Source organism: Mytilus trossulus, chromosome 2, assembly GCF_036588685.1.
Source record: "Mytilus trossulus isolate FHL-02 chromosome 2, PNRI_Mtr1.1.1.hap1, whole genome shotgun sequence".
Lineage (NCBI taxonomy): Eukaryota > Metazoa > Mollusca > Bivalvia > Mytilida > Mytilidae > Mytilus > Mytilus trossulus.
This window is the reverse complement of record NC_086374.1, coordinates 6,628,772-6,656,544: the sequence shown is the minus strand read 5'-3', so window position 1 is coordinate 6,656,544 and position 27,773 is coordinate 6,628,772. Positions and strand designations below refer to the sequence as shown.

Below are 27,773 nucleotides of genomic sequence, written 5' to 3'. Positions count from 1 at the left end.
ATATTGTTTTCGCATAAAGTCTAATTTTAAGATTGAATATAAGATTACAATTTGAAATTCAGCATACCTTTCATCTAAACCTAAGAAACAAAGAACTAAACGAAATTTGATAGCAATATGTGTCAGCCTAATATATTTTGCTGTTGTCTGATTTCGGTGTGTTCATTTTTTTTTAATTTTTTTTTTTTTATATATTTACCACTCTTTAACATATAAACAATTCCCTCCTATTGAGTAATACCAATTCACTAGTCTGCATAGTAACACTTATACTGGAGCGTATGGTAAGTTCAAGTATGGGGTGCAACAATTTTATATTAACCGATACAGTTTTTAGAAATATCAGTATCACCTAGCTTGAGCATGAATATATATGAATTATCTTGTATTCAGGACATCATGATTTGTGATAATATTTTTAGATTTTAATAACATTTAAGTATAGCCTTACGCAATTTTTTCAGGATGTAAAAAACGCTTAACATAAAAAGAATGTAACTTTCAGTTATTGAAATTGTCAGAATTAATTATTATTTTAATACCATTAATTAAGATAACATTGACAAATTGTAAAAACGAAATATTAGCATGATAACATATTTACAATAAGGCACTTGTATAAACAGCATCACGTATCAGCGATTTCAACGATTACAAATCGTTTTTTCTAGTCTGCTGTAGGTGTTATCAAATCAGCTAATACAATTATGTCCACCCTGGAGTTAGTTCAACTTGATTCTCCGCTTTCAATATTTGTGCAATATATTTTTTTTATCTAAGATGAATGAAAAACACAGATTCAAAACACCTAATGCAATTTGTTAAAAAGCTCAATCAAAATTCTTTTACTTCTTGTTGACATCCTGCGTATGACTGAGATCTTGGTCGACACTATAATTGTTACTTTAAACGATCGTTCTTTTCTAATGACAGTTTTTTTTCATGATAACGCAATTTGCAACTACCTCCGCCGACATGTATGTTTATTTGCACGAGTTGCGACTATCGGGATACGAACCTATGGCTTTTATATATATAAATACCTTAGTCAATACTAAAAATAGAGAAAAAAGAGAAACGATTATTATTTTTTTGACTTTTTGGTCCGATACAAAGACAAAGTCCTTTCATTGAATAATTCATCGTATGGTAGTTATGCTTATTGCTTACCTTTTTTATAATGCAAGTGACTGAAATACTTAAAAGGATTTCTCTATAACTTGAATTTTATCGTTTTTGTACACAAAAACAGTGACAATGAGGAACAGTGTAGAACTATTTTTTAACAAGTTAATTATATGCATAAAACCTTGCTTGTAACAGATCTCACCAATAGTCCAAGTTTCTCTTGGTGTAAACTGTTACACTCCTTTGATAACACTAGGAAATAAACTGCTGATTCAACTTACTAAAAAGTAAAATCACAAAAATACCCAACTCCGACGAAAATTCAGAACGGAAAGTCTCTAATCAAATGTCAAAATCAAAAGCTGAAACGCATCAAACCGATGGATAACAACAGTCACATTCCTGACATGTTACCTTATAAAGATGTACAATTGGGCTATATAAGGACTAGTTATTGGTAAAATTTTCATTGGCAAAAAACCTTTTGACATGTTGATTTATATCTATCTGTGTCTCCTATCTTATTGCATTTATTTCCAATGATACTATAGACATCAACAATGTTTTTCTCTCCTCGGATAACTTATATTACTCATATATTGAAAAAACTAGGCATCGTTATTTTAAAAATAGTTTTTAAAGTAATATTTCGTATCTAAATATAAGATGTTGTAATTTTTTCCACCCAACATTTAGTCAACTATAAACAATATATGAAATTATTGACTTTAACTACTATTTGATTTTTGATTTGCTCTAATTGATTAAGCTGCTGTCAATTTCTCGTTTAATAATTGTTTCTTAATTCTGTTATACTTTATAATTTAGTTATACATGAATTGCATTTTTAGCGTCAATTGGAATTAGTATGTCATATTTTGGTTTACTATGAGATGAAATACCAGATTTTTTAATTTTGGTTTTGAAAATGTTGAAAGGAAATTACAAATGACTGTACGTGTTGTTCCTCTTCAAACCGCTCTTTGATACTTAGTGCAATGCACTTTTCTGCAAAGATGATTCGCTTGTCTTTTTCAATTTTATTTTTTTCATTTATCCTTCTTTACCGGAAGTTTCATATTTTGTATGCAGATTATATTCGTGAGACATGATAAACAATGCTGTTAGCTATAATCGACCAATTTATTACATCATATCCCACATGATTTGTAATTTAACACTTTTAGTCAACGTTTTTATAATCATCAAATGACATGTCTTTATACGTTTATTTACTACAGTTATAATAAAAGATAGTTTTTTTGTTGGTATAAGGTAAAGTTCACATTTTTACTCTGCAATGACGATGTTTCATATAAGGAGGACTTCAGAATTTAGATATCATCTCGTATCAGAATTTTCTTGTTTCATGATGAAATACAGCCACTACTCGTTGACTGTAATTATGTAAGCGCAACGAAAAGATTTGCAAATTTGTTTTTTGATTTTGAATGCTGCATTGAACATATTTTAATTTGGTCATAAATGAATTATTGAACGTTAATTTTATCTTAATAATGAATAATTGTTTACTTTCCGCGACTTCCCATAGAAGATAGCTGACATCTAGTTTTGGTTGATATAAATGAAAATGTACAGTAAACACTACCTGCTAAGAGATCATAGCTGCACTAGCACTTGGCTCTGTAAATTACCTATATATTTTGATATAACACTATTTGATATCATGTTTAACAGAAGTATACGACTACTGTCTTTATTTACAACTGGCAGTTTTTAGGAATGATACTTGATCACGAACTTTTGTCATATTTCGATTCCTCGGTTGTCTATTCCACTGAAATTTGTAATTTCGTAAATCTGCATACACTTTTCTGCAATATGGTGGGAGAAAAGTTCTTGTTGTCATAATAATTCGTAGCAAGCCTTCCAAGTAGGACAAGCGAAATTTATTTCATCTTCTCACAGCTAAATTGCAATGTTGACGTCAATTATGTAATTCATTTTAATGATGCTGGTTTGAAATCTAATTGTTATTTTTAACATGTCCAACCAACCCCCTCCCCCTAAAAAAGGGGAAAAAAAGAACTATATCAGACTTAACTGATATGTTAAACAAACTATATACAGCGCTGTACGTGTGGCTGTGATAATTTGCTTTTTTGTAACAATATGAACGTGACTGTTTTTATGCGATAATAAGAGATAAACTAAGTATTTTAAACATACAATCATCTATCAAAATGCCGTAACTTACAATTATTATTTGTTTTCTAGGGGATAATCGTCTTACATTCGGTAATATTTACACTTTCTTATTCTAAACCGGGTTTATAATAACATGTTCACACGATGGGTGATACATGTGTAGCAGGATATCTTTACCCTTTAGGTGCACATGAGATCACTCCCAGTTTTTGGTGTTGCTTAGTCTTTGGTTTTCTATGTGGTGTTGCTTATATTTTAGTTTTCTATGTTCTGTCATGTGTACTATTATTTGTCTGCATTTCGGTTCCTTTTGTATCCATGGCGATTAATATCCATTTGGTATCTTACATCCCTTTTCCATAGTATATGTTTGTCTGTTTGTAACGTTACAAGTTGGTGAACATCTTTTCGCGGGATTTAAAATTGTTTCCTAGTCCATATCACTTTGTTCTGCTGCACGAAAATCAGATGTAATGATGCTGACATGTTTTGACAAGATTTCACGAAACAATTATTCTAAGTGTGTTTTCACTACGGATTTTTATATATATATATTGTAGTTATTATCTAACATATTAAAAATGACATAATTGACTCAAACGTTATACAGTTAACTCTTGTTGCCTCGGACTCGGTTGACTCGAAATTTCGGATGAGTCGAAGTTTTCACGTGGTCCTTAACTTTGTATTTTGCGATAACCATAAACTAATCTAAAATAAAAATGATACCCACATGAGTCATGTAACAACTTTGTATCGAATGCGAAAATTTGAAGTCATCAGGCAAAATAAAAAAATATACATAAATGTCGGGAACTAAGTAGCAAAGGTCTGCACAAAAACTAAAGTCTGTTATTCGCATTAGATTGCTGGAAATTTCTTTTTATTCGCTGGATTTTTTTTCATTTTTTATTATCAATACAATTATATCCAGCCATGTCTGATACAAATCATGTTATATAATACACAATTCAATAATAATAATGATAAGAAAATTAGAAAAAAATTCTTATTCCGAGGTTCATAATCAAATTCAAAAAACAATATTGACTGATGTCACACGATGCAGCACTGTACTTTGTATACATCAGTCGATCCTTTGTCTTGAAAATATTTATCGACGTCAGGATTAAGGGTATAAAGTAAATTGTGTGGTTTCGATTCAAAGTGTGGTATGGACTGGCTTACGACCTGTTTTATTGACTGTTGAAGACTGGTGCTTTTGCATAACTATTTGTGAAGAGATATTAGTTTAATGAGAAGCGTTTTCCGATAACCTTATTAACATTATGACATGTGAAAATAGTTTGAAAAAGTAAATCATTTTGTATACATTTCCTTTTGTTAAGCAAAGGTATTAATAGTAGTTATGTTTTTGTTTCAATCGTACTTTGGTGTCAGTGCATTGGCATGACCCGCCCTCATATCATTTTTGCAATTGTGCTTTTTTTCTCTCTCTTTAAATTACTTATGATTCATATAGAATATTGTTTCCAATATTTATAACGATGATGTAAAAGACCATTAACAGTAACATTTGGTAGCAAAATGTTTTATTCATTTTTGTTGATGCATTAATTTCTAATTATGACCGACAAAAAAGATAATGTCATATAAAAAATTATTCAATAATATCCCTTGACAATTTTCTTGATAAATTAATGATTAACATGTCACTTTACCGATGTATTTGTTTTAATATTTCAGAACTTACAGTCAGAATTGATTCCACAAAACAATGAGGATCATTATCTCTTTACAAAGTTTCATTGGCTACTGTATATGACGACAAGTTTCTTCGAATACCTAACAATGATATCTATGTTATATCGAAAAATGGAATGACATGTCAAATGAGCATTATTTAATTTTGGAAAAGTAGAACAATATTTCAATATGGCACACAATGGAACCATTAGTGACACGAACCAATTGTCTTTTCAAGAAATGATGATGAATGAAATTTGGCAAAACTATTTGAGATGTAATAAAACTGTTCTTCATAAGACATATCCGTTAGATGGTAAGTTTTCTAACTTTTGTTAACTGATGATTTGCGATAATTAGCAATACAATTTCTTGTATCATTTATATTTATTGGTTTTCTAAACAATATAATACAAAATGTGTGCATTTACCTAAAGCATTTTTTACATACAAAAAATATAAAAATAGTGCTGTTCTTTCAACAATAATGTAATATGAGGGTGTTTGGCATGAGAGGTGTTTAGTTTTTGGCTTCGGGGGATTGGTTTTGTGGTTACAAAGTATCTCCTGATAAATAATGACTTATTCGACTTGTAGGAGAATACATTGATGTAACTCTGTGTCTCTGCCATTTGAATATTACTTTGTAGAAACAGTAACATATCCATGAAACCTTTTAGTATAAAGGCAACAGTAGTATACCGCTGTTCGAAATTCATAAATCTAAAGAGAGACAAACAAATCCGAGTAACAAACTAAGACTGAGGGAAACGCATCAAATATAAGAAAACTACGACACAACAGAATCACGACATAAAAATGTAACACACAAAGAAACGAACTATAATATAAAAATGGCCATTTCCCTGGCTTGGTACAGGGCATTTTAAGATAAAATTGTATTTGTGTCTTGTGTCATTGTTTTGCTCTGGAAAAAAACTATTGGAGACCAAATCAGCAAAATATCAAATGATTTCTGATAAAACATTGACGTATGTTTACAGACCTGAATTGATTTGGTTATGTAATACCTTACCCTTTATATCTGATATACCTCTGAATGCATTTTGGATAATAGCAAATATATAAGGTCAATACCATTAACGAAGTGGTATCAATATCACTTCCACTCAACCTGAATTTACTCGTTTTTTTATGCCCCACGTACGATAGTAGAGGGGCATTATGTTTTCTGGTCTGTGCCTCCGTTCGTTCGTCCGTTCGTTCGTCCCGCTTCAGGTTAAAGTTTTTGATCGAGGTGATTTTTGATGAAGTTGAAGTCCAATCAATTTGAAACTTAGTACACATGTTCCCTATGATATGATCTTTCTAATTTTAATGTCAAATTAAAGTATTGACCCCAATTTCATGGTCCACTGAACAAAGAAAAAGATAGTGTGAAGCTCAGGTTAAAGTTTTTGGTCAAGATAGTTTTTGATGAAGTTGAAGTCCAATCAATTTGAAACTTAGTACACATGTTCCCTATGATATTAACTTCTAATTTTAATGTCAAATTAAAGTATATACCCCAATTTCATGGTTCACTGAACAAACAAAAAGATAGTGTGAAGTTCAGGTTAAAGTTTTTGGTCAAGGTAGTTTTTTATGAAGTTGAAGTCCAATCAACTTGAAACTTAGTACACATGTTAACTATGTTATGATCTTTCTAATTTTAATGCCAAATTAAAGTATGACCCCAATTTCACGGTCCAGGAAACATGTAAAATGATAGTACGAGTGGGGCATCTCTGTACTATGGACACATTCTTGTTCATTTTCTTATGATATGAAAGTCACTTAAAAAAGGGATATTTCTGTGTTAAGCTTTTCATTTTATATCAACCGATTTATTTTGACAGTCAAATAAATATAATCTCGAATGTCGTGAGGAATATTTTAATTTTTGAAATCTCATGGCGAAATAATTTCTAGTATCATACCTCTGCTGCTTTATGTTATAACATGAGCAACATTACGGGTGCCACATGTGGAGCAGGATCTGCTTACCCTTCCGGAGCATCTAAGATCACCCCTAGTTTTAAATGAGGTTTGTGTTGCCTATTTTTTTAGTTTCCTATGTTGTGTCATGTGTATTAATGTTTGTCTGTTTGTCCTTTTCATTCTTAGCCATGGCGTTTTTTTTTTAGATTTATAAGTTTGACTTTCCCTCTGTTATCTTTTGTCCCTCTTTTATGACTAACTGATGACATAGTTAACTTGCCGAGGTTTTTATACACTTTCATGACATAGAAAAGATTAAAACTAGATGCCCATGCATTTAAAGGAACGTTTAAAACCTACGACGTATAGTGATCTCACGCGTGTCTAACTAAAAACTGTGATGAAGACAAAACCCAAAATATGTGGATATAAAAAAAAATTCTAAAGAATTACTGCGAAATCTTCAATCCCCTTTACTCCACTCTCTACCAATTAGACCTGTGTTCCATAGTATTAAAAGTTTGTAAGCCCCATATTAAACTAAAGACCCAAAAACCTATTTTTACAAATTTACTTCTACTGCGACATGATAAGCACTGGAAATATAGTTAATCTACTCCTCTGCACTTCATTATTATCACTATGGTACTTTGGCGTAAATACAAGAAGAATCAATCACAATGCTTCCAAAGCACATCAGTGTGGTCAAAAATACATATCAAGGTCAAACCATTTAAAATCAGCCGTTGATTTTGCCAATTGCTTTGGGATTTTCCGTTCAGAATTCTCCTCGAAGTTTTGTTGTTGTTGTATTACTTTAGAATTTGAAGCTTCTCTGTCTTACGGTATTTTAAAATTTGAAAAGATAGTTTTTTCTTTCTTCGGCATCGTCTTGAAAATCCGATGTCAATATTGACAAAGCTTGTCAGTAATCAAGAGTTTATTGATACTGAGAAAAATTGAAAATATTTATTTTGTAGAAATGTTTGTAAAATATATATTGAAATCAATTGTGAACTACATCACCGGTGTTTTGAAATGTGCAAGAATTGCTTTTTAAGACAAGTAATTATTTATATTGATAGGTCACATACATTCTGACTATAGTTTTGGATAACTGCCTACTGTTTTCTGACAAGTAATATTTGTTTTGTGGACATGTCAAAGACACTGTGACTTTCTTATACATTCGATTTTAATCTTAACACAGATAAACATGTCATATCTGATTGACATCTTTAGATGATACGTAATTGCGATGGGATTAAGAAGTCTATCATACACACTCCTTATTCTAGAGTAATTTGCAAAAATTGTTATTTCTTGAATTTCAAATGCTTAATGTATGCATATGATATATAATATGAGTTTGATAACTCACTCAAAACTGTGACTGTTCTGTAGACTGAATATTTGAAAGATAGCGAACATAGTTGATATGTATATATATTTAACGATATAAATATTTGATTGACATCACAGATAATAAATCTATTAGTACATTGTCTCTCAAACGTCTGTATTTAGGTTTGATTTATCTAATTAAATGAGACTATGTACAATATCAAAATCATATAAAATTTTGAAGTTTTTTTCTGTATTCACATAGACTTCTCGTTGTATCTCAACGGCAACTGTATATACTAAAAGATGTTTGAGATTGCATACACTTTAAATTCATATCTTCGTGTGACAATATATAGCATTTGACTTCTCTACTTTGTATACGAAAAATGTTTGTCCTTTAATACTGATAAATGGAAAGAATGAGCTCGTTTTGTTCATGAAAAAAAATGACAAACGTTTATATGTTACAGTGAATCTGTATAATCAGGGATTATGTAGAATCCCTAAAATTTTCAGGGACTATGTTTAATCACTAGAAAAGACGTTAGGGATTATACAGAATAACTGAAATCATACTAAAATATATAACATATTGAAATATATTTTTTAAAAGTTAACTGTAATGTATGCAAATAATAACCTTAACATTTTAAAACGTTAGGCATAATATATTAATATGAAAGACACAGAAATATTGAAATGTCAAACACAATATTATTAAATGATATGCAAAATTTATATTGAATAATTGATGTTTTGTTTTTAATACTGACTTTATCAGTAATACTATCAAGCAAGCCTTTTTCATACTGACTGTATCAGTATTAATAATTTGAAGCGAGCCCACACGGGCGGGTTGATAAATTCAGTATGAAAATATTAAATGGCATAATGATTATTCTTTTTATTGTAATGTTTTAGTATTTGTTTTTAGGTTGAGAATATGAAAAAAAATGAAAAGTTATAAAAACTTTTTTTATGCGTACAATCATTTTGACAAATGTTAATGTTATGCACAATGTTTTAAAAATAAACATTTTATTTACAAACTAAATTTGGATTGCATCTACTATTATACATTTGCCCTGCTTTTTTACAAGCCTATCTATCAAATTCACATCTGTTTATACTACAATATCAACATTGAAAAAAATCGTGTCCGCCATATCAATTCAGATTTTACGGCACGTCTCAGAGAAATAGAGTTTTCAGCACAAACATCTGAAGGTACCAATGAATTGAAATCAGCAACCGCAAACTGATTTCTTGTATTAAAGATTTGCGCAGGTTTCCATGATATATGGCAAGGCGATATCCTTCTTCAGTCTTTTCGTGAATGATGACCATTAGTTTTTGGGATCTCCCTTTCCTGGAACCACTAGTGTAATTGCTTTGAGATATGCATATGTTGCATTTTGCAATTTGCATTAACTTTTGAGTATACGTTTTCTTTAACCCAACATAATGAGGTTCAACACTTGAATTAAGTATAAAGGGGGAAATACATCACTTAAGATTCACATATAAGGTCCGAGACCACAATTGTCGTCCCTTGATTTTTGTTGTTCACGAATATAGTCCCTAGTGTTGACAGTGGGTTACTTGCCATTAATTTTTATACCACTTCCAAATTTATTTCTCCATGTTTAATGTCTCAAATTGCAAGTAGGGGGGGTGAAATTACACTGTTGAAAAATTTGGGTCCAGAATTTTAAAGGAAAATAAAGATTTGGTCCAGCTGAAAAAGGTAAAAAAATTAGCACTTCGGAAGCTGTCTTAAGATTTCAAGACGCCCTAAACATAAAATTGTCCATATTTTGAGTTAGAGCCGATGACATTTTTTATAATTTTGATATAATTTGTCCCAAAAAGTAGTACAACACACTGTCAAAATTTCATTGAGAAAGCGCAGGTGGGATTTTTTTAATTTTCATTTATGTTCTAAAATAAATGCACTACGAAATGATTGTGGTCTCGGACCATAGGTTGATCAGGAACGGAAACTGTTTACTTAAAATAGTTGCAAGGAATAAGAAAAAAAATATAAGTTGTCTATGTTAATTTGTTTCATCATCTTTTGAAGCTTAATTATTGATAATCCCTGAAATCATATTAGGGAATTTGTAGAATAATAATTAGAATTATCAGTGATTATATAAAATCACTGGTTATTTTCAGGGAATCTTTATAATCACTAATTATTTTAATGATTCTACATAATCACAGAAAAATCAGGGATTCTACATAATCCCTTATTATACAAATTCACTGTCACAAGACACATATACAAAAGAAAGAAACGGTTAGCGGATCCTAAGATTACATCAAAATTCAAAGAAGCCAGGCAAAAAGTACAGAAAGAAATACGTCGTGCATATTGGAAGTACATCGAAAATATAGTAACAAATTCACTGTAACAAATAACTTATTTTTTGAAAGGGACAAGTCATGATATATTTTGTAATAGAAAAAAAGGCCCACTCTCATTTTAGATAAATATTTATCTGAATTTTTTTCAAGGTTTTTGATGTTATAATAAACAGTATATTTGTATTTCACAACACAAAACCAACTGTGATCCTATGCTCCCCGATTGTACGCTACTTCGTTTTCGGCAGACATTTTACAGGAATTTCTCAAGAAGATTGATAAGAAGTTAACATTCCGCTTTTATCTCACATTTGGTTCTCTATGTATATCATGTCTACTAACTGCCTTTGGGGACGATGTACTTAAGTTTTTTCTCGATATTAATTAAAAAGACACAGCAGATAGAGTACGGTTTTCTCACATGTTCACTTAACTCTAAAAAATAATATTTATGATCTATTCGACTAAAAGAGACAATGTTTGCAATTACATTTTCATGCGAAGAAACAAACATTTCAACAGAGTCTAATAATAGGATACAGTCTTCAAGTTAAACACATTGTGTCATTCTTTTCAATCCTGGGTAGAAAAGCTTTTTTAAAAATGATTTTATGTTTGAATCATAGCTTGAATATGTTGAGTATAGTGGGTTTATCCCACTTGCAGCCATTTTATTTCTTGGCTTCAGTGTTTAGTGACTGATGAGTTATGGTCCACAGTATAACATACCCTTATATATTCTTTGTTAATTTTAGAATTATTCCGCCACTAATGTTACAACTGTTTCAGTCAAAGTTGTCTAATGAATCCGTTCGTTTATAAGCAAAATTAGGTTTGATTTTTCGTGTTATCACAAATCGCGGCTCGTTATTTTTAATGAGTTTCGATATAGAAATAACTGTACAGTTTATGAAAAGTAACTATGATTTTGATTGATGTAAATATTGACGAAGGAGATGCCGGGTATATGTCATTGAGAGAGTAACTCAGCGTCACAAAAAAAATAAAAATACGTAGACATCTATTCAGACTACTAATGGACAAATATTACACCAAAAATGAAACGTTGAATAGTGAACTTAGAAGGTATTTGCTTTAGATGCAACTATCACGTTAATTTAAAGTTATGTCAGACGACGTCAAACACACCTTAAAAAATGTGTCCTTCGGCAAATAATATACTTTTTTTTAGTTCAGTTGCATTTCTCTGAAAAATTTATACTTTCCCCCTAAGTTATGCCGGGTAGAATTAGTTCATTTTTTTTGTATATTCATTTGACATTTATTATTAATGACAACAATAACAAGTGATTCCCGTCAGAGTGGTTTATTTACACTAACACTGAATAATTCTGATATGAGGATGTCGTTTTGATACAATGTTGTCTGAATCTAATTTTAGGTTTTAAAGTCAATATATTACATTGCGTTCAAAAGCATTTTTTTTTAAATACCATGTATATAGCAAAACTTTAAGTATTGCAGGAACATACTTAAAATATTTGAAAGAATAAGAAAGTCAACATTCAGCAATAGACCATGCATACTTAGTAGGTTCTTAATATGAATATATAAATCTTGCCGGTTGTAAAATCAAAACTCATCGGTGATTGTAAAACAACCCAAGATGAATGAACAAGTGAATAAATACTAAATCCCTGGGATGTGTTTTAGTTGATTTTAGTCTCTGATGCATGATTTTTTATTATTAATTGTTTTTGGCTCAGTAACTGCGAGTACTCTCAAATCGTATTTTCTTGTTAATTCGACCTGTTGATACTTTTTATAATGTTTTTCCGTTATTTTATATTAATATGGATCTTGTCTATATACCAGCTTTGATTATTTGGTATATCTACTTATTTTCACTTCTTCTTACTACATTTGTATGAACATCAAGATTATTCTCCTTAAATCTGTACATGGAAAAAAGTACAATCACAAAAATACTGAACTCAGAGGAAAATCAATTTGGAAAGTCCATAATCACATGGCAAAATCAAAAAACAAAACGCATCAAAAACGAATGGACAAGAACTGTCATATTCCTGACTTGGTACAGGCATTTTCAAATGTAGAAAATGGTGGATTAAACCTGGTTCTATAGCGCTAACCCTCTCACTTTAATAACAGTCTCATCAAATTCCGTTACATTTACATGATGCGTTAAATAAACAGTCACAATCAATAAAATAGTCAAAATATGGGAACATCAGTCATCATCGTATAACAATTTAACAGGACACAACAACATCTACTATCTACGAACACATGGATTGAACACATGGAAGTTTTAGCTAGCTCTAATTGTATAGTTTTTTGTTGATATTCACCCCATTTTGTATCAAGTGTTAAATTATGTATTTATATGACAGAACTTTCTTGGTATTCCTAACTATTACAAGAATTTTATACACACAAGCAGTATACACAAAACGACAAAGTAATTTTTCATTTACCTGTAGATATTATTAAAACCGTTTTTTTCAAAATGATTATTTTCGAAGGGTTAAATATTTCGCTGTGGTGTCTTGTTATGACTTTATTTGGACTTGTTTGTTTGCTTTGTGGCCTTGAATGTCTGTCCCTAATATTTTATTAACTGTGCATTTGCATTCGGATATCGTAGATCAAATTTATTCGTTCATAGTGTGTTAATTTACGTTTTTTTTTTGTTTTTTTTTTATCAAATTCAGCCTTCCAATTGATATTTTATCTTGTGGTTTTCTATATTGAGATGTTATGCTATTGTTTCAGAAAGAGGGAGAAGGTTTGGTACAATTAAAACGTTTAATCGCGCTGCAAATGTTTGCATCGGTCCTAAGTCAGGAATCTGATGTACAATAGTTGTCGTTTGTTTATGTAATTTATACGTGTTTCTCGTTTCTCGTTTTTTATATAGATTAGACCATTGGTTTTTCCGTTTGAATGGTTTTACACTAGTAATTTTGGGGCCCTTTATAGTTTTTTGTTTTTGGTGTGAGCCAAGGCTCCGTGTTGAAGGCCGTATATTGTGCAATAATGGTTTACTTTTATAAATTGTTATTTGGATGGAGAGTTGTCTTATTGGCGCTCACACCACATCTTCCTATATCTATATACGATATCTAGAAAGTCATGGTGGTTATACTAGATGAATATGTGTTTTTAAATTTAGGTCTTATATGTGTGTTTCAGTTGTTCAGTTGTTATCCTCTTATCATTGATATATATTTTTCGATTTTAGTTTGTAAACCTGTTTTAGTTTCGCTTTATCGATTTATGACTGTTAAACAGGAATATACTTCTAATGCATTTATTTGGTCATATGAATCGGGTCATATATCCATGACTCTCTTTTTAGATTTGAGGGTTCTTGAAGAAGATACATCCGGAAAGTTTCTCCGATACATTTCATTTAAGCGGGATTTTTTTTAAAATTTTTAACATTGATAGGTAACACTTCTGAAGGAATTTAAAGCCCGAGATGGTATTATCAAACATAAGTCAGTGCTTTTGGTAATGAAATGATTTATAACATATCTTTTAATAACTCCCCATAAATGTATTTAAAAGTAATTATGAAACTAAGGTTCCAAGTCATTCATGCAAAATTGAACTTAGATGAATGTGCCTAATATTTTAAATAACTTCTTTGGTTATATAGGTCCGAAATAGTTTGGGTCTGATACAGCCTTGAATCTCAATTATTGTATTTGATCGTTCATAAAGTTGTTAATCCAAAATATCTCTTCGGAAGAAAACAACTTTGTAAATGGTATTTCATTGACCTCAAACAAAAGCATGCAGCGACACAAGTCCAGACACGGTATTGGTCTTGTTTTAAATTAGCCCAAAAAATTGCCATAAACATTTATCTGTGTATTTATTTTGTATATTGTGTATTTGTTTTTTCTTTTGCTTTTCTGTTTGTGACATTTTTAGAATTTTAAATCCAAAAACATTTTACTTCATTATACAACAGTACACACTTGGCATCAGAGCTTCTGTGAAAATTCATTCACTAGGTGTAGTAGGAATAAGATTTTGATACTTATAAGCAAAGGCAACATATAATGCCTTTCAGAAAACATTCAACAAAGGTAACGCTCTGCATGCAATAGTACAGTAGGACGATGACGTATTACCGCATTTATTTTGGTCGTGTAACACAAAGGGTGCCATATCTTGAACCGGAAACTTGTACCCTTCAGCAGAACCTGAATCTTACGCTGCTTTTATTGTAGATTTTGTGACTCATTTTTTTTAAAGAGTATATGTAATGTTTGTTTTACATCTGTTTGATATGTGTGATTTTCGTAATTTTCTATGGTTCTTTGTTTAGACTGACGATTTATATTTTATGTACTTCCACATTGATGAATTTGAAGCAAATACCAAATCAAAAACGTCTTCAATGAGATTATCATTAAAATATCATTCTGCTTTGACCTAGAGAAATCATAAATACTTGTTATAAAATCATAATTTTAGTGTAAAACATTATTAATTTACTCCTTATTTATCCATGTTATCCATTTTTTGTTTAGGGTATCTGTATTGCAATTCTACATTTGATGGATATGATTGTTGGGACTATGCAAGAGCAGGAACAAGAACCTATAGTCAATGTCCAGACTTCATGAAACATCATTTTGGTCATCATGTAGGTAAGTTGATCGACGAGTTACATACATTCATTAAGTTCTGTACTACAAATTATGTACCGAGGAGCACACAATGGAATCACATAAGTGATGTAATAATAACCTTTCACAGTTCATGTATGTTTTTTTTCTTCTGATAACGATGTGAATCCAAGGAAACTATAAGGATTAAACTTTCAATAAAGGCCGCAATAGTATAACACTGTTCAAAAGTACTTAATGTAATAAATGAAAACAAATTCGGGTTTCATACTAAAACTTAGGAAAACACATCAAATATAAAGGGAAAACAACTGAACAACATAAACACTGAACTGCAACAAAGACAAACGCCAACATTCACATAATGAATATCACCAATTGCCACTTAAACCTTAGTAATTCTTATGAATTTTTGTCCTTTCTTGCAATCTAATTTGTTTAGATATCATAACATATGTTTTCTTCACTTTTTTTTATATTTTTATTTGACTACTTCTAATAATGTTTGTATTTTCTATTTCTATGTTACATATCAGGCTTTGATCTCGAATTGCAGTCATTAAATCATAAATCATCTGCAATGTATTGTTTGTATATGAAGTATGAAATACGTTGTTTTTGACGAAAACCCTTTCATTTTAAAAGCTTTTGATGTAAAATCTATAAAACAAAAACATTACATGCATCGTTTTGATGATTGTGAGAAGTACGGTCAATTTCATTTTAAAAATGAATTTTGAATATTTTCTCGTTAGAAAGGCTACGTTTAGTTTACAAGGAATTGCATTAAAGGTACTAGCATACTGTGAGATGATATCAGTTTTAAAAAGGCAAGATAATTTTAGATTTGTTAAATTGGTTTTTGAAAGAAGCTTATAACTGAAAATAAATTTGTTTTTGAAAACCCATTTATATCGATCAAAGATTCATATGCGTATCAAATAGTTCTATCTGGAGCAACTGCGATCACATCGGGTTTGAGTTTTCTGTATTGGGTTTTGTATACAGTCGTTTGTCTTTTTCAAATTTTGCAATGGCGTTGTAAGTTTATTTTCGACTAATAAGTTAAAAACAAACAAAACAATCAGAAGATATTTCCTCAAAAATGAGATAAATTCGACATAATGATGCAATAGATATATGTCTAGTGGGACATCTAGTGACTAAATATAATCTCTTCTTTTAACACTGAAAACAAGATCATTGTGTGTCCCGTAGGACGCGATCAAAGTCACGGGAAAAAGTTCTGGTAAATAGAAAAAAGGTTGAAATAAAAACTGATCTTCCATTTAATGCTACATTTTCCCTCCTTAAATTGCTAACGATAAGTGACAGGCTGTAGGAGCTTGGTAGAAAATTGGTTTTAAATGTTTATATGCGAATACATTCCTGGGATACCGTTTCCTTATTGTTTAGTCATACTTCAATGTCGTTTCAATATGAATAAACTTATCAGGTATGCGAAATGCCCTGAAAGATGCGATATAGAGTTATTCGAAGTATAATGAATTATGTTTACACGAAACAATAATTGTTGGTTGGGTCTTGAACACACATACTGTAATCTAATTTCAATAAGAAAGAAAAAAATAATTCATAGCCCCAAAAATCAGCGATGCATATGTACTATTCCGTTTAAAATATGTACATCTTTCTAGTATGTTCTTTTTGACCGGGCTTGAATAAATGGTTCGATAACTTAAGTATAGACTATCTTCTATCAGGGACATGTATCCAAATCTATTTCTTATTCTAGCCAATAGAATCTTAGACGTGTAACAAGATAACCAATCAGAAATAATATTAATTAATTTGAAGTTGTAAGTTTGTGTGAATATCGAATAAAACTGATCGCTTTTCTCGTGTTATCGTTTGGTATTGACAGTTTGCGAAAATGATACAAGAAAAAGAATCCTACATGATGCTTTAATAATTATCCAAATTGACAATCTTATTATATTTTTCTGCTACGTAATGCATTGGAATCTTTGTATATATAATCATCAATTATTCATTGACTTCACACTGCGACTGTAAATATTTGAAGACTGACCTAATAACGGAAAAAATAATCAACCGACACTATTTAAGTATAGTTGGACTGATAAATATTTAACTTGCTTTTACAGGCTTGCCATATAAGGACTGTAACATTGATGGTACTTGGTATAGACATCCGGACACTGATAGAGTATGGACAAATTATTCCCCATGTTCGGATACAGAGAAAGTTAGGGTAGTAGTGTTAACTTAATTTTATTATGTATCTATAGTTATTATGAAGCAAAACTAAACCCCAAAAAACATGATACAAGACCAAATATATTATCGTAAACGGACAGCATAGTGTAAAGCTGATTTTACATACATATTTCTAAGGTGAAGGTACAATTAATGTCATGGACTTTTGTAAAATTTTGCATACAACTTTGGTTCGTTGAGCTATTACTGAAAATCTTTTAAAAATGGATTCTTTTAAAACAGACGAGAGTTTTTATAGGGAGCACACAAAATTAGCGAAAATATTCTGAAATTTGTCTTCAAATCATTAAATCTCAAGTTTCGAATCCATAGATTTATCAAACATATTGATATGTTGTTGAAACTTAAATTTCCATTTTATTGATATAAAACAATGATAGGTCCCTCGAATTTTTTGTAAGTACACTTACAAATGTGTTACATAGTTGGTTGTAAAAAAATGTCGAAAATCGCGGCTTACAACGCAAAGTTTAGACGTGGCACGGTACTTGTCTATCCCAAATTCATGTGTTTGGTTTTCATGTTATATTTGTTATTCTCGTGGTGTTTTGTCTGATGCTTGGTCCGTTTCTGTGTGTGTTGCGTTTCGGTGTTGTGTCGTTGTTCTCCTCTTATATTTAATGCGTTTCGCTCGGTTTTGGTTTGTTACCCCGATTTTGTTTTTTGTCCATGGATTTATGAGTTTTGAACAGCGGTATACTACTGTTGCCTTTATTTATTGTATTTTTGCTACGTTGAATGATGTAAAACCCGTAAAAGAATAGACCGTTTCAATTATGTATAATATAGCCATATTCCGTGATTTTTCGACCGAGGACACATATGGTATTATTGGTTCAACAACTCAAAATCATCCGTTGTCATCTGTCTCACAGATAGGTCATAAAGTTCAATCAAATAATGACCTTAACTTTATCTCAAGGAGCCCCTTGTTAAATACCGTTATTGTAAGCATCAACACTGGATAAAGGAAATCACTGAAGGATATCCATTCATTCCAATATCTTATCAACTGAAAAAAGTAAAATTACAAAAATATAGAACACTAAAATATCATATGGAAAGCAAATGGCAAAAAAATAAATGCAAAACTCATGAAACGACTTGATAACAACTTTCATATTTCTGACTTGGTTCAGGCATTTTCTTACGTAGAAAAATTGTGGATTAAACCTGATTTTAAAGCTAGCTAAACATCTCTAGTGTATGACAGTCGCATACAGTTCCATTATATTGACAACGATACATAATATACAGATATAATAGGTAAACATGTAACATAAAGAGTACAACAGTAAACAGTGTGATATATTCCTAATCACTATAAAAGCAAACAAAAAAGCCAACAAAGAAAAACCAAAGTCAAGAATGTAAAAATGTACTATATGACAATAACACAATGACTGGATGTATTAGTAACGAGTCACGTCAAATGGATATTACCAAAAATGGATATAGAGTAAAAGTAATAATCCATAAAGACAAATAAAAGAAGGTTTAAACACTTTATTACGATGAAAACAACGTCAGTACCTAGGATCTATATTTCAAGACCATTTTCAGTATTTCTGAAGTTGATACGGAATATTTATCAACAATGTCTTGGTACCTGCCGATGAACTTTAACAGAAAAAATAACGAGACTTCATACAAATGTCACATATCCTTGAAATGGTTATACGGAGAATATCGTTTTAATAAGCGCATCAAATGAAATAACAAATGCAGGAATTCATAGTTAGCAACATTTGTAGGCCTTTCATTTTACAAAATAATCACTAATAAAATGATAAAGATTATAAAATAAATGAATTTTAATGAGATAGAAAGTGTATAACACCAAATACCGAAGGACTTTAGGGGTTTCCAAAACAAAACTACCTACTCAAAATAGCCCAATCTATGTAAAGTAAACTAATACATGTTTCAAGACAAAATGATATTCTTGTATCGAAAAGCATTGTAATAAAATGTTCATGGTAAATCCTTTTCTTTTGTATATTGATTTCATGTGATCGCTGAACATATTTATATTATCACTACACATCTGCGTTTTCCAATGTTTACGTGTATAATATAACAAAATGAACTTCGGTGTATCTTTGAATCATTGGCAATACCAAACAAGTGTATTTAAGGTATATTGTTTATTCTCTTTGTTTAAAAATCTTTATCATGAAATAATATTAAAAAAATAGAGAGATAAATATTATTTATTTTACAGAGAGCAGAAAACGTGCTGTTTGTTTACTTCAGTGGTTATAGTTTGTCTGTCGTATGTCTGGTCATATCTTTATTGATATTTACTTGCTTCAGGTAAAAACTCGCAGTATTTTAACTATTTTGTTTGTTATTAAAAATGTAGGATATTGTAATGCAAAAGCATTTGGATTAAACTCAAATCTAAATAAAAACAAAACACTAGTTCACTGACCCCAATCTTTCGTCATAGCATCGTACAGTGATGTAACAGTACAACAATAAAACACTATTAAAGTCAGTTGAAAAGGGATTAACTCATCAGATTGATACAAAGAAATAACACAACTTATAAAAACACAGACCGAATTTGGCAAGGTACTAATACATCTCCAAAACAGAAGCGATATTTAATACTGATCTGATAGTACTCGCAGTTGCTGACAGCTAGTTCAAAGCCAATAACAACTGATAAAATCATGCATCTACTGAAACATATACCAGTGCAAACGAAATCTTTGTATCTATGAGAGAATAAAGTAAAGGTTTAAAGTAATTTGCGCTAGAAACAATCCCTTACTTAATAATTTGTCAGTATCACATAGTTTGACGCCACAAAAACACTCCTAGTAAAAAAAATGGTTAGTAATTGATTAATACATTCACCGGTCAAATAATATAATTGTTATCAAAAAGAATGTTAACAGCTTCACTCATCTCATTTAACCTCCAGTAAAGTTTATCTAGCATTGTACTTTTCTCATTATAAAACAAAGCTTAAAATGTGTTGCCGCAAATATCTTTTCAATCAGATTGACCGAACACCTGTCAAAACTGTCAAAAAACTCCAAAGGACCACCAAAAGCACAGCATTTGTCTTAATCATAGAACAAACTTTTAACACTCCATAAAAAGATACTTCCACTACTTTGATATGTTTTGTGACAAAAATGAATGATAAATTCATTGATATCGGTAATGAAACTTGTTAACATCACTGAACAACTAGTTATAAAAGTGTTACTGAAGGCCGAGATGAAACGGAATTTTACTGGTTTTTGTGAAGTTTAGGTAACGGCATTTTAATGGTTATTGTGTAGTTTAGGTATCGGCATTTGAATGGTTATTGTGTAGTTTATGTATCGGCATTTTAATGGTTTTTGTGTAGTTCAGGTAACGGCATTTTAATGGTTATTGTGTAGTTTAGGTATCGGCATTTAAATGGTTTTTGTGTAGTTTAGATATCGGCATTTTAATGTTTTTTGTGTAGTTTAGGTAACCAATAATAGTATGTTATCGGTCTTATACGAACATATCAAACTGTTTAATGTATAGAACCACTAATTTGGGACCGGTATGAAAGAACATAGAAGAAAGTAGTACATATTTTAAACAAACGCATAGCTGTATCTTTGTCAACAGGTGTAACATTTAGGTAGTTTTGGTATCGAACGAAAGATTTGGGACTTATAATTACTGTAGAACCTTTGTTAAAGATTTCTTTTGATTAGTCAAAAATATATATAGCAGTATAATAGTAGGGCACTGCACATTTGCCCCCTTGTTCAGATCTATCAAAACTACCTGTTGTTGTTCCATCAAGTTTCCGGAAACCAGTACGCTCTTACATATATATGCAATTAAAGATATATTGATATTTTCATCACAGATCAGGATAAGATATTGTTTAGACATGAAATAACTCTACTTTATTTGAACTTAAGACAATGTAGCCATTAATGCTTGAAATAACAGAATTAAACACACAAAAAAAAACCCAAGGGGGCTAGAAATTTATATTTTTTACCTTAACATGAGAAAGACGGAATTGTATTGATACTTTAATTTGTTTGCTTAAATAATGCTATATGATATTATTATTATCATTATTATTTCAGACAGCTAAAATGTACCAGAGTGACAATACATAAGCATTTGTTTATATCCTACATCATTACAGCTCTTCTGTGGATATCTTATTATGCTACAAGTTCCTTCGATCCTCAAGTTACAATAAATAACCCGGTAAGAAAAAGAATTATGATAGTTAATTGAAGTTTAGAATTCCAAGAACAAAAGAAGAAAAAAAATCGTCTTCAATACCAAGCTTATAATGTGCTACACAAACGTCATCTGCAAAAGACTCATCAATGGCGTTCAAATACAATTGAGATAGATGGTACAATCTACTATGATGTTGAATATTATTTAAAATCAAATATGTTCTGCCATTCAAATATAAGGCAGTGTATGCCTAGGGTGCAAAAACCTAATGATTTCGAATTATCTTAAATAAACACAGTTGATTTCAATTGATTACAATTGTTCATGTTATGTAGCAGTGCCTCAGTCTATTCTTTACCAATTATCAAAATGAGAAAGAGACGTAAATGATCATCTGACCGTAATTCTCTACTATCAGAGAACCGCTATTTTTGGCTGATAATGAGTATTTTCTACAGCTTTTATGTTACGTCTGTCATACACAGCTGATATAATACTGTCGATTTAATTGAACAAAAAACAATAAAGCTACACTCTGTTAACTGAAACTTAAAACCATTTGACACACTGTCGCAGAAAATTAACTTTTTTCCCGTACTTTTATTAAAAGATGGCTAATGGCATTATTCAACTCACAAAATATGCAGAGGTTGAAATGTCATTCTTTAGAAATTTAAAAGAGGGGACATGTTGAAATAATCACGATGCTTTAAGATATGATATCATGGTCTATATCAAGAAAGGTCATTGTCCTATGCATGAAATATATTCCGTTTGCTTACAATTGGCTACAAATTGATGTTCTACACGAGTTTGAAGTTTTGAAGATTTGCGTTTATAAGCATTAGTTTTAATCGAAAAGCGGGCTATAAATCCATAAATATCCGCCGTGTATCTACGTGATTTGACAAAAGGTTGTAAATGTTAGACTTTTTATTTACAAAAATATTCAAAAGTTTGTAATATTAGAATGTCTTTTACTGTCAACTGTCAATAGATATCAAAGGTACCAGGATTATAGTTTAGTACTCACCAATGACGCAAAATATTTATAAAGCCAAACAAAGTTGAAGAGTTTTTTAAAAAAGTGTTTTAAAATCAATTCACTATTTTTATGTTTATAATTATAATTCAACTGCTTACACAAGTTTTATCAAAATACCCCAGATTTTCGCCCTCAGAAACGAACTCCAAAACAGGATTGAAATAATGGTAAGCTTCTTTTCAGACCGAATGATAACGCTGCATGACGTTTGCCTAAAGAATGTACTACTTGAGCTGAATATGGCAACACCTTTCAAAATTTTGAGTATTCTCCGACTTCGTTTTTCATTTTGACTTTTTTAAAAACTTGTTTGCTTCGAGCGAATCGCGCTTCTGGCATACATACGTTAAAGCCAAATTCAATGATAACTTTATGACTAAATGTGATGGATATTTATGAAATATTTCGAAGATGTTCATTGAAGGACCATAGAAAGCAGATATAAGCAATATGTTTACCCGATTGACAGTAAATGCTGTTTCTCATAAAATTGTTACTCACGGACTATGTAAAAAATACCGAACTCCAAAGAAAACCAAACGAATTATAAACAACTGTCATATTCCTGACTTCTTATTGGTAAACGATTTCAATTATATTAAAAGTAAAGTAAATCTATTACCTTAACAATAATCTCATCAGATTCCAATTTGCTTCTTCCAGTCATTTTTTTTTCACCTTTCCGGAATTAATAAATATATTAATAAAATTAACGGTACTAATTTTCTTGCATCAGATGCGCATTTCGACAAAACATGTCTCTTCAGTGATGCTCGTGGCCAAAATATTAAAGTGTTCTTAAATAATACAATGCATTACTCCTACCATTTTTTATTAATGTTGGAAAACTATCATTGAGAGCTGGATATATTAAAAATATAAAACGAATGGATGACAAACAATTAAGAGATGTACTTTCCATCGGTGGGACTACAGTAATAATAGAATTTATTTGTTTCAAGCCTCTAAACCGACATTCAATAATCTTAAAACAACTCTTTCCCAGTGGTGATAATAAGTTTTTTTTTTTGCAAAGTACATGAGATAATTAATTTCTAACACCCTTAAAAAAGAGATCGTATCATGGGGATCTTTTAAAATGATAAATGCTGTTCGTTTGATTTTTGTGTGTAGCGAACGATTTTGAAACTTTAATTGCATAATAATACAGGGTTGTTTCCTTTATACATATACAAACAGTGACACAAACATAAAAGTGACAGGAAGTAGTCAAAGTTTACTTAAAAAATGAATATCGATGCCTAGTATAAAAAGCAGGGTGATAAATTTTGTCGTTTATCTGAAAGTACCAAATAACTTCAGTAAATTATTATGGCTAGATTAATGTATCACGTTAGAAAGCAAAATCTTAGTTGCAGAAGTTTCGTTCTTTTGACTGGGTAAATAACCCATTGTTATGATTTGAATTACGAGAAATAAATACTGACGAAATTAGAGGATGACCCTTTATGACTTATATACCTAATGACCTAAGGATTTCAACAACAGTAGAGATACACAGCAGTCGATTAAAACAATGAAAAGTTGTATGATTGCTGATAAGACCACTACCCCCACACCACCCAACGACCATATGAATAACTTAAACCTCCTTTTTTCGAAATGTAAGTTAGTTGCTTTCAACAATATGCAAAATAAATGCTGTATACGAAGCTATAAAACGCATTGGATTTTGTATTTTTACTCAGGAAATAAAAAATTCATTATAAGAAAACCACATTAACCTTCAACATGAACAAAAACAAGCAAACTGTTAGGAGAGCTCTTATAGTTGACCTCTCATTCACCAATTCAAAAATTATCGTGGGTTGTTGGTTTTTAGAATGAGACTCTAACCCCAAGTAAACATTTTGATAGAAAATAAAATTAAAGATACGCAATTATGAAGTTTTTGTAAACGTATGATTTAAGTTCAGTCAGATGTGATTAGAATTGGTAAGAAGGATGGACTATTTTTTGGATTTCTTTGCAGATTTAATTTGACATTGGGATGCAGAGTGTTGACGTTCTAAAAAAAACCAAACGAACGAACACAACGACTTCTGTTTAGCACCTACTTATTTAACATAGAATTCTAGTGCATATATAACACGCTATTAAAGAAATAACTCTTTCTTTTCTGATTTAAAATCATTAAACAATTACACCGAGAAAGTGTACACTCAATGTTTTATTCTTTCACAATGTTTTTAAGACACCGATATCATTAAACGTTCTTGACATCTAAATCTATATCTTCAGTAAATTAGTTAATAGACATTAAAAACCGTTATTCTATCACCTAAATCAGGCTACACGCAGTATTAATTTAGATTGAATCTTGAATATCATGCATCTTTAAATATGCAACAGGCTAGATAAGGTTGTTGATAATTTGGCTATAATATTATTTAATGAGTGAAAATGCATAATCCAAAAAATATGACACTGGAATGAGATAACGTCGGAAATAAAACTCGAATTAATACCATATTATTAGAACTGAAAGTTCAATAAATTTACCTTACTTTTTCCGTTTTCTTTATACCACTCAATTATTAAGATTTTGTTTTATGGTAGAAACATACAATGAAAATTAGCAGGTTTGGTTTAATATGAAACTATGGGGCTAATTTAACACTGTATCTGTTTTAATCATAGGGTCTAACTACATTGTTTTAAAATCTTCTTTGATCAGCAAGGTATATTTATAGAGCGTGTACATCTTTAAATATGGTTGCACTATCTATAAACATATTTCCATTAATTCAAACTGGATATTCAGGTCTATGATTTGCTGTGTATAGCAATAATTAGCCAAAGATGAAATAAAGACTTTTTTTACTTTCAACTGGATTTTTCGTACAAAAACCTTGTCAAATTTAGTCCAAATTTTAGTTCACGGCTTTTATTTGTTGTTTATTTTTAGTGATCTAGAAATAGGCGATAAAATTACTGGAATCTTGAAGACACATAATCGACTTTCGTACTATGAATTAAATGATATATTAGAGATTGAAAAGTAGTTGACAATGACCTTTCTGTGAAATAAAATCTGAAGTAAGTTTGACCTACTTATATGTTTCAGTCATTTGTTTATTGTATAAAGAAAAATTTTGCAATGTTCATGCAGGTTTGGTGTCGGATTTTACACGTCCTGGCCCAGTATGCAACAGTGTGTAATTATGCCTGGATGTTCTGTGAAGGATTTTACCTACATACCATATTAGTTATGACGTTCACCAGAGAAAAGATACTATTAATAATATGTTATTTAACTGGATGGGGTAAGTCACTAAGCATTTTAATATGATTTGTTTTGAACATTGAATTTAGCCCCTTTCATTGCATACAAGCTTTTTACAAAATAAGAATCCAGAAATCGACATACCTACCACAATGACCTACTTCTGCAGCATTTTCATTTGAAGAACTTTTTGTATATAAACAAACCATATACCAAAAAAAGTAACAAAAACACCGATCTCCAAGGAAAATTTGGAAAGCCTCTTAAAAAATGTCAAGATATATTTGTAAACATATATTTAGATATGATAAAGTGAAAACTCATTGTTTTTGGTTTTGTTTATTAATAGGCATACCATTGATTCCAAGTGCAATATATTCAGGTTTGAGATCATCTAACCCTGTGATTGATAAGAAGTAAGTATTTTACCTGATAGTTTCAGATTAAGATGAAGAATTAAAAGTATACATTTTGTTAATGGTTTAGTTTTCATGAATCGTTATTCAGAGTTTTGAATCAACGGCAATAATTAGAAGGGGGTCTGTTCTATTGATAACAAATCTGGTGTTCATTTTAAGCCATACGTTCTTGTAAATGTTCATAATTATCCTATATGTAGCTGGATAGTGTAAGTTTTTATGATTCTATTTACTCTAACAACATAAAGTCTAGATAGGTGAAAAGGGGGTTGTTTATACGTAAAAATTGTTAAATCTTGCAACATTTTATGCCTGTATAATGTATATACAACTAACAATGGTTTCTAAAAAATATCCTGGACCAAGTCAAAAATATGGCAGTTGTTATCAAGTATTTTGTTTCTATGTATGTTTCCGGGTTTTTTTTGCACTTCAGTGTTCCTGATATGAACAATAAAGCATGTATTCCTTGTCCTTTCATAACCAAGCGCATCCTCATTCTCTAGTGAAATCTGAATCTAGTGCTCTTGACCTTGCAAAACCTTACCTGTTTTATAAATTTATATTTTTACTCGTCTTGAATAGGCATAAATATGTCCTACCAAATCATTATCAATAATTAATAGTCCTGTAACGAGCGCTCCGTGATAATTTTAAATATAGAAAGTTTGTCACTACTCTTTTATATCTAATATTTATAAATGCATTTTCAGTTGCTGGCACAAAGATACATACCTGAAATATATTTTCTCTGGTCCAATTGCAGTTTCACTTATTGTAAGTTGCTTCAGATATTTCTTAAGATAATGCCCATTACACTTTATATATATCGTGCGTCTGAAGTGTTTTCCCATACAATAAACTGTGGAATCTTAAAAAAACTAACAATACTATGCAATAGTATTATTTACTATTTACATTTCAATATTCCACAATAAAAGTACAGGACAAAATAACTAGTTTGTAGTAATCAAACTGAACTATTCAAAAACAATAATTGTGGTATATAAGCACTGATTTTCTTTCTTTTAGTTTAAAATATCTTTACACATCTCACAAATAAGTAAAGAAACAAAATCAGAATGTAATTTTGGTAAAAAATAAAATATAATTTGAATATCAAGTTCAATCCAATTGCAGGTGAATTTTATTTTCCTAATTAATGTGCTGAGAATTTTGTGCTCAAAAGTCAGATCTATGAACCAGCAAGAGTCTAATCCAATCAGGTATGATTTAATGGAAGACATGTTTTACTAATCAAACACGTGACGTGTGTTTTGGTTTGAAATGATATTAGGACCGCATCA

At 30.6% G+C, this 27,773-nt stretch overlaps 1 protein-coding gene across 2 annotated transcripts in view; it reads left to right on the top strand.

Annotated features, from left to right (window-relative positions):
* The window catches only part of LOC134706377 (calcitonin gene-related peptide type 1 receptor-like), a 43,299-nt gene that overhangs the window by 10,433 nt on the left and 5,093 nt on the right, over positions 1 to 27,773 (top strand). For both annotated transcript variants that reach the window (XM_063565267.1, XM_063565268.1), the window contains 9 exons: positions 5,005 to 5,320; positions 15,192 to 15,311; positions 17,420 to 17,526; positions 19,777 to 19,868; positions 21,650 to 21,776; positions 25,934 to 26,087; positions 26,397 to 26,463; positions 27,180 to 27,243; positions 27,607 to 27,692. In XM_063565267.1, the coding sequence (XP_063421337.1) occupies positions 5,194 to 5,320; positions 15,192 to 15,311; positions 17,420 to 17,526; positions 19,777 to 19,868; positions 21,650 to 21,776; positions 25,934 to 26,087; positions 26,397 to 26,463; positions 27,180 to 27,243; positions 27,607 to 27,692 (944 nt within the window). In that variant the 5' untranslated portion in view covers positions 5,005 to 5,193. The remainder of the gene's footprint in view (positions 1 to 5,004; positions 5,321 to 15,191; positions 15,312 to 17,419; positions 17,527 to 19,776; positions 19,869 to 21,649; positions 21,777 to 25,933; positions 26,088 to 26,396; positions 26,464 to 27,179; positions 27,244 to 27,606; positions 27,693 to 27,773) is intronic.